This window comes from Phyllopteryx taeniolatus, chromosome 1, assembly GCF_024500385.1.
Source record: "Phyllopteryx taeniolatus isolate TA_2022b chromosome 1, UOR_Ptae_1.2, whole genome shotgun sequence".
NCBI lineage: Eukaryota > Metazoa > Chordata > Actinopteri > Syngnathiformes > Syngnathidae > Phyllopteryx > Phyllopteryx taeniolatus.
In genome coordinates this window covers 3,041,741-3,050,132 of record NC_084502.1, presented here as the reverse complement: position 1 = coordinate 3,050,132, position 8,392 = coordinate 3,041,741, and the positions used below count along the sequence as shown (strand labels likewise).

The 8,392-nt window shown below is 42.7% G+C and overlaps 1 protein-coding gene across 3 annotated transcripts; it reads right to left on the bottom strand.

Annotated features, from left to right (window-relative positions):
- Window positions 1-513: 513 nt before the first annotated feature.
- On the bottom strand, window positions 514-7,420 carry LOC133466972 (tumor protein p53-inducible nuclear protein 2). Of its 3 annotated transcripts, none has more exons than XM_061751413.1 (4): window positions 7,137-7,420; window positions 4,592-4,940; window positions 3,399-3,957; window positions 514-3,332 (listed from the first exon to the last, which is right to left on the bottom strand). In XM_061751413.1, the coding sequence occupies exons 2-4, from the start codon at window positions 4,713-4,715 to the stop codon at window positions 3,080-3,082; spliced, it is 936 nt and encodes a 311-aa protein (XP_061607397.1). In that variant the 5' UTR covers window positions 4,716-4,940; window positions 7,137-7,420; the 3' UTR covers window positions 514-3,079. The 3 variants fall into 3 exon arrangements, with proteins under 3 accessions (XP_061607397.1, XP_061607488.1, XP_061607307.1); XM_061751504.1 differs by having other exon boundaries at window positions 3,399-3,555; window positions 7,137-7,418; XM_061751323.1 differs by lacking the exons at window positions 4,592-4,940; window positions 7,137-7,420 and having other exon boundaries at window positions 3,399-4,585.
- Between the last annotated feature and the right edge of the window lie 972 nt (window positions 7,421-8,392).

Sequence of the window (8,392 nt, the reverse complement as noted above, 5' to 3'; positions counted from 1 at the left end):
ATGATAGCTGGGATAGGCTCCAGCACTCCCGCGACCCTTGTGAGGATAAGCGGCTCAGAAAATGGATGGATGGATGGATGGATGGACAACGTCCCAACTTCACTGGAATTGGGGTTGTACTTACACATAACTACATGTATCAGCATAAGGCCTCCGGTGGCTGGAATACATCCCACTGGGTTTTTGCGGGCTTTCCATACCACCACCACCATGAGGCACTCTAAAGCGGCCACGCAAGCTCGAAGGCCCGGTCCACATGCTGGCTGTCAAGTCGGACTCCCCCGCCCCTCACTCTGCTTTGCTCGTGACAAGGGCACTCTAAAGCGACCATGCCAGCAGACTATCCAAAGATGTACATGGGATCATGGTTGTGCACACATGTATTTCTAGTCTATGTCAATATTGACCTTGTAGTGTAAATAGTTGACACTCATAAAGGTGGTTTATTTTCTTCCACCCTTCCAATTGCACTCTTCAATCTGACTCCCTCTCATGTAAAAAATGACACATAGATTCAGGCATTAACCTGAGCATTTATTGTCTTGTTTTGAGAGTGGGTTGGTGGGTGGGTACCTGTGTTTTCTGATTGGATGCTGGAATACCCATCAGTTCATTTTGCATAGGTTTCGCCTGTCTGTGGACAACTGTCCACATTCGGGATGGAAAACAAATCACAAAAACCATGCAGGAAAAGTGAAAGGCACAATCACCACAGATATCAGATACACCACATTTTATGTGTCTAAATATTTCATTTCATGGGGAGGTGAGTACAACTTGAGATGTAACATGAGCCAAACCCCATGTGTTGGTAAGCTGCCATCATTTCAGGGCACAACATAAACATCAGAAGCTCCCCAGACATTCAATGTTTTTCATTTAAACAACCCAGCGCTAATTACTAGACCAGGAAAATACAAGCATATTGTGTTATGATAAGATACATCATTTGATTTCTTTCAATATAAACTGTCTCCTGCCTCATCATTCACCTGTCCACTTGCTTTCATCTTAAGTGTTCAACACATAGTACGACCACTATGTCACCACACAGTTGTAAATCTTTTACTCTGAACGCACACTTTCCAATGCTGCACACAACACACTGAGAGTACATTTCCTTCTTATATGACACAGGTGAGGATAAAAATCTAAATAAACAGGACAGTTTTGCAGCTTGATCTTTGCATTTTGCATGCATACACATACACCCACCCACAATCAAGAATTCAGTTGTGCGTGTCATTTCATGTCTACTCTGCACAACACAAATATAGAAAACAGGGGGGGGGGGGGGGGGGGGAATAACATCATAAATTAATAGATATTTTAATAAAACATGGACTTTCATGATTACTTAGAGAAACAAAACGATTTTGGTTTGTAAATAAAATAAAAAAAAATCAATTACATGGATGGATGGTTTAAAAACACTCTCATTCATCATTCCATTGTGAAAGCATCACCAGTTTGCCACAATTTCTTTTGAACACAGCAGTATAGACTGTATTACAACCATGTCAATGTCCTCACGAGAGTCCAAGTGGACTGACGCCCTGGGAGGCAGTGTGAGCCTATGCCACATTGACTCTTGAGCCTGGTGTGATTTTTCATTGTGCTCCTCACTAAGATGTGACTCAAAATGGGGCAAAATGCCATCTTGGCAAATTGAGAAGGAGCACCGAAACGAGGCAGAGAGAGGATTCACCGCAGTCCCGCTGAACTCATAAGTGTGGACTCGGTCTTGAGAGGCTTTGACATCTAACAGAGTACTATAAGTTTGTTTTTAGAATATTTACAGGAATAATACAGGACTATCATAATGAATGTTTTGGAGCAAAAAATAAGGGAAAGGGTCACAAAAGAAAACACACAAGCACACAGCACACTGCTAAAACTTTCGACTCACAAAAATGTAAGACAGTGCAAACGTACATCCATGTCTCCAATAATATACAAACATTAGTTTACACTTCAGCACCATTGTTTACTATTGTTGTTTAATACATATCATGAAGCTGAACCTCTAATTGGACAATGTTAAGAGTTTGGTGTGCATACAGGAACAAACAGCGGGTGTTGATGTTCAAAAGATGTGAAAAACTGCTTCAGAGTTGTTGTTTTTTTTTTTAAAAAGAAAGGGGCTGATGTATAAAACCATCATTCTTCCTTTATTGTTTGTTTGTTTCGTAAATGGGGAGAATCACAGCACACACTGTGGCTGGTGTGCGCTGGGCACATTGCTTCCGCTGGCAGATCGCACAATTTAATGCTCATTATCATGCGGTGTGCAATTTGCAACCAGCAACTTTGAATGGATTGACCTTCTCTTTATGAACAGATTTGATATTGGTGTAACTGTGCAGAGACTATAAAATCAACAAAACAAAATAAAGAGCTATACCATCAATTCTGCTCGATACACTTACTGTATCCTATCCTATCATGTGACCCAAACACAAGGCCTGTTTCTAATTATTTCGCTTGCATTCATGAACCTGTTACTGTGCTTTTCATCATCATCATCATCATCAACACACACGGTATTTCCATCCCATTTTTTCAGTTTCATGTGGACGTATTAACGTAACATAAAGGAAATGATGAGCTGCTTTCTCTGTAAATACAGTTAAGCCATGTCGCAGCTCCACAAAGTTCCCACAATTTTCTTTTCTGTTCAGTCAGAGAAGATCGCTTATTAATGTAAAATTACTGTCATGAAGTTCACCAATGTATTGTAATTGATGTCAGGGTTGTAATTTGGTTATGGTTCAACCAAACACACCTTGGGAAAGAGTCCAAGATATTTTACGAAAGAAGAGAAAATGAATAGCTATTTTTTTGTTTTGTTTTTGTTGTTGTTTGGGCACCGCAGAAATGTATAGTTAAGTTCTATTCAGATTTACTCTGAGGGCTTAATAGCAGAATAGGGAAAATCCAATTTGTCGATACTAAAAATTCAATGAGACAGAATGTGCCGAAAATAACCCAGATGCTTAAATGCACTGAATGCGTGTTAAGCTGACTATGCTCTTGTAATGCCCTCAAGAGTAAACAATGCCCCCCATTTTCTTGGGGTCTAGTGGCAGAAGTTACGCTTGCTTGGCTGGTGCAGGAAGGTGTTTCGAGCGTGACTTGCGTGGCGAGGAATCTGCTCCCTGGTGCGATTTTGGCGTTGGATGCGGTTGCGGCTCAGTTGGCGCCTCTCGATGCGAGCTTTGCTACGCTGGACTCTGGCCACTTGGGCAACCTTAGGCTGGACATGAGGTCCAAAACTCACCCTGAATGGCCCAGGGGTGTGAGTGGGCGGAGCAGCAGCTGGCTCAGCCACTCTGCAAAACAGTGTTTTTTGAGATGGTGCTGGGGGGGGGAATAAAAAAATGTTTTGTGTTTCTCACCTCACGCTGCTCGTCATGCTCACAATGCTTTCCTCGCCCACCACGGAGAGGTTGCTGTTGGAGACCATGGACAGGTTGCTTGGCGAGACATACACAGACATGCTGGGGTGCTCGATGAGCAGGTCCTCCATCGGGCTGGCCTCTGCCGTGGCTCCTTCTGCAGTGAAACAGGGGGGAGGGGTGACAAACCAGCTCTCATCCATGCAGCCTCTCTCTGAGCCTGCCCTACTGCTATCCCCGCTCCCCCCACACTCGCTCCCAGCAGGGGAGGTCGACTGGGTGGAGGAGGCTGCGGACAGTCCGGCCCGTCTCGACAATGTAGTGACACCCGTGTTTGATGGGTTTGGACTAGCCACGGGGTCCGGCAATAATAATGCCCCTTGCGTGCGGCCACTACGTGTCCTCCGTCGCTTGTTTGGTGGGCAGGGAATAGAAGTTTGGCATTGGGTCCGTGTATGAGTGTCTTCAAGGTTTGATTGGTTACTGTCTGGAAATGGATGTGCAATTAGAAGTTGGGCCTGTGTCTCATCGTCAGCCTGCATCATGCAGCCAGATTCATCTAAGCGCATGGCACACATGAGATCAGGGATGGGGATGCCAATATGGTGGAGGTGGCAGGTTTTGATGCAAATATGGTACATTTTCAAAATGCCATGCAGGTAGAAGGGATCATTTTGTGGCCACCACATACGCACGCGCACGCATACCAGTGTGGGAAATGTAAGGGTGTGTACAAAAATCGGAGGGGAGGGGGAGAAGAAGGGGCAAGGAGACACAAAACATAAAAGAGTCACATCATTAGTTGTGTTGACCCTCTTGGGTTTTGACTGTTTCTCCTATTTTTCTGTCTTTTGATTGACTTTTTTTGTTAAACAATCCACTTTGTTGTGATTGAGATCATAAACGAGGAGGAGTGAGTTGTATGTTCAAAATGAATTGCGTCTTTCCATTGTCTGGCAGAAAACAGCTCAGGTTAGGTCAGCCACCTGGGCCTGTACCTGATCAATTCCTGACTCCACCTCATCATGCCCTTCATTTCACCTCATAGCATTATTATTACTTCATCGCAAGTGGGGACAGCACTTGCACTCACTCTTTAAACTTGATTTCAATATTTTTCACAACCTAACAGCCTTCCCATTTTATTTAACTCTCCGAGCTATTATTCAGTCAGACTCCAGATTGAGACTCACCAGACAGGTTGACAAGCATCCATCCTTCTTCGTCGGCCTCTGTCACGCAGGGATTAGGTCCCTTCAGCTCAGATGCCACTTCTTCTACTTGCCCAAACAGCAAGTTGCTCAGACGTTGAAACATGACGGCTTGGCCTTAATTTTTTAAAATTGATTAACAAAAAAAAGGGAAAGAAGCTGTAGCTGCCTTTGAATGGTATTAGTTTTTAAGGTAGGACTTGTAGCTGTATGTTATTATTATTTGACTTTGCTTTCAATCTGAGCCCTTAGCGGTTATCTTGGTTTGGACAAGGGGAGGGTGGGCTTCAGTCGTGCAAATGTAAGGTTTCACTTGGTTTGAAGCAAAGGCCTAAAAGAGAGCAGAGAGGTAGGTAGGTATTAGATAATTGCTTAAAAAGTCTTCACTGGCAATACATATTTTCTCCAAATAATCTAAATTTGTGAACTCCTCCGAACAAAAAGAAACATGTAAAATGATACGTTTCAGTGCAGAGCTTTTTCCAATATTTAGCCTCTCTCATTTACACTAGCAGTCAAACGTTTGGACAAGGTTCCTCATTTAACAGCATGAGAGAGTGTGTCCAAACTTTTGACTAAATTATGCAACCCATTTCAGTAGTTCAATACCATTGCAATCTATAACATATACAGTAAATTGTTAAATTATTGCCTCCTTGTGTCACTCCAGAACAATATAATCTGTGGAAAGGAAGCTTTGATTCAGCTCTTGTACTGGATCTCATTACGTTTGCAGGTTTTGAAATGTGACAATAAATGTATGCGGGTGTTAGGAACAGAAAAAGAGGAGGTGGTGAAATTGGTCAGCACCTAGAAAGCACAAGATTTACAGAACATTAAATGGAAAATACTGCAGAAGGGATGAGGCCTGACCTAAATTGTAACAATGATGTAATAACATTCAACTGAAGTTGAATAAGTCTGCTGACAAGGGTGCAAATTCATGAGGTATGACGCACTGTCCTTATTTGGAGAACATAATGCTGAAAATTAACTACAGAGGACACCTAATCACACAGAACAGAGAGATTAGGGTGACGTGTACTTTGTGAAGTTGATAAAAGGGAAGGTTTACACTCAACACTTTACAGGAGGTGTCCTTGGGGCTGCTCTGCATATACGGTACAAACACGGCCCTTGTTACTGATACCAATAACACCTATTATTAATTTGTGTATTGCTGCCACCATACAGCGTGCGCGTCTCAAATGTTTGCTCGCAAGACAAAGCAAAGACTGGGGCAAAAGACGGCTTGTATCTCAAATAACTTGGACGTCGGGTCCACTCATAAATCAAGGTACCTCTGTCTTTTAGGATAAAATAAATGTTATTACTATTATTAATCATTATTGTTTTAAATATTCAGTTTAACTTTTTTTTTTAACCTCATCTCTGACCTGGCTCAACTATCTGGTTTTTAAAAAAAAAATCGACTGTGGCCCTTGAGCACAAAGGTTTGCCCACCCCTATACTTGTTCTGCAAGGTGTTCAGAAAGTCACTGTGCACTTACAGTTGCATCTAAATAACTTAGAATACTCTCAGAGAATTCATTGTATTTCAGCATTGCAATTCCAAAATCAAACTCATAAATTATACAGATTCATTCTAGACAAGAAAACACTTTTCAGGTCAATTCCAACCAAATTTCCATATTAAAATCTTTTTGACTGTTTCTTTTGGAACATTGTGATTTCATCGAGAAGTGGGAAAATGTGTGTTTTTGTTAACTGTAAGCTAAAATCCTCAAAAATGATAAAATCTTAAAATCTGAGTTTTTTTTTAAATTAAACTGGAGAAACACGACGTTTTCTAATTCTAATTTATTGAGACGCACCGGTAAATTTGATGACTGACGTGATTAAAAATACAATTCCACAGTGACTATCCCCACAGAACGTTTATCATGATGTCAAGTAGAGCTTTTGCCTGTATGGGGCGGGGAAACAGCGTGTGGGCGTGGTCTAAGAATGAAAACAAGACGCCGTGACGTCACATCTCGGGCACCCAGCCGCAGAACAGTGACGCCACAAGAAAGACTTGAATTTTAAATATTCTGAACGCCACGACGATGTTCCGCGAAAACGTCGTAAAATGAGTCAAATTCGACGGCAGAAGACGGCTGACTTTGTGTGGGTTATGGTATCCGGGTTACAGATGAATTTTCCGTGTAAACTCCTCCAGCTGAAGGGTCAAAGCAATGACAGCGGCGCCCACAACAAGACGTCGATCGGGAAAATAGAAACGACGATGTTTAGCGGCAACCTGAGGCCCCCGAGCTCTCGGAAAAACATCAACATCCGCCATCGGCTCCACAGCGAGCATTTGGTGCAGTTTTGCACAATGCAGATTGGTGTCATCTTCCGAGCGAAGGGCGTCGCGAAACACTTTGAAACACAAGTAGTCTGTGACGATACGCGACGGGATTATTTCATTTTGCGGCATCTAACATGTTTACTGTCGCCAGATGGAGGCAGAGAACGGGATCTGGGGGAACAACAACAACAACAACAACGGAATCCTGCTTACCTGCCTTTGCAATATTCAAGTTGTAAACGAGATCACACACAGTAGGAACGACAATTCTTAAAGCATAGCTTTAAATAGCCTTTAAGAGAGGTAGTTAAAACACCATCGTATCAAAAATAAAAGGCTTTCTTCTCAGAAGAAGGGCTTTGGTGTAAAAATATTACACCGATGTTTCAGATCATAACATCTGCAGCTTTTAGAGCCTCTCCGATCGTTTGGCCTCCTGTTTATTGCTGCGTCCAGCTGATCCTCAGATCAGTATGTAGAACGTACAAAACAGCTGATTGTGAGGTCGCAAAACCCAGAGACACGCCTTTTCTCCGCCCACAAGCGCCAGGGGGCCAATCAGAATCGTACACAAGCCACAAACTGGGCTGGGTGGGGGGCGGTGCCACGGAGACGTCAACGTGCACCACAAAGAGAAAGGAGCGCTTTGACTGACTGACTGATCCCTGATCAGCAGCAGTTCTCACCGCGGCCACTGTTCACAATATAAAGCTGGGGGATGGTAAACTGACTCTGAGTCTGGACGTACACGCGAGCTACGATGAGGGCCTGTGAGGGACACAATTCAGGTAATGAAACGACCTCGAACTACAGCAAACTGATTAAAAAAAAAAAAAAAATCCAGACGTTGTCTCAAACACACTACTGTTTTTTAAAAAACATATTATTTTTAGAACCGCTCCGATATACACTGCAGCTAGTGTAGCGAAATATGTACCAGTTTAAAGCTAGAAGACTATTTCTTTGTTTAAAAACAAGTAATGTTCACCCAAGCAATTACAGAGGAGATGGCACAATGCTGATTAAGCCTATCAGCTCCTCTAGCTCAGTATTTGATCTTTTATATTTAGTGACTACCATCGTCATTCCTGCGCTGGTCCACTTGATGGAGCACCGGAAATGACGTAGCAGAAATGATGTACGGAAATTACGCACTTTACCAAGCAGTCGGTGGAGCGCATCCCCTTGTCTCCCGTTTGTAAAAAGCTATCAAACATCATTTTGCATTTTTGTAGCACAAAATTATCATACAATAATTACAGCGTAAAAAAACAAAAACAATTGCTGCTAACAAACTCAACATGTCTTTCCGAGGGTGTCTCTTTGTCTGTTTTTGATTTTTGTCATTTCAATATGTCATTTCTGGGACGCCCCAAGGTTGTGTCCTCTCTCCGCTGCTCTTCTCTCTCTACACAAACGACTGCACCTCAGCGCACCCGACTGTCAAACTCCTGAAGTTTGCAGATGAC

Coding starts and splice junctions, on each gene's coding strand:
- LOC133466972 (XM_061751323.1), bottom strand. CDS start 4,087: ATGTGGTGGCCACAAAATGATCCCTTCTACCTGCATGGCATTTTGAAA. Junction 3,333..3,398: donor AGCATGACGAGCAGCGTGAG/GTGAGAAACACA, acceptor ACTGTTTTGCAG/AGTGGCTGAGCCAGCTGCTG.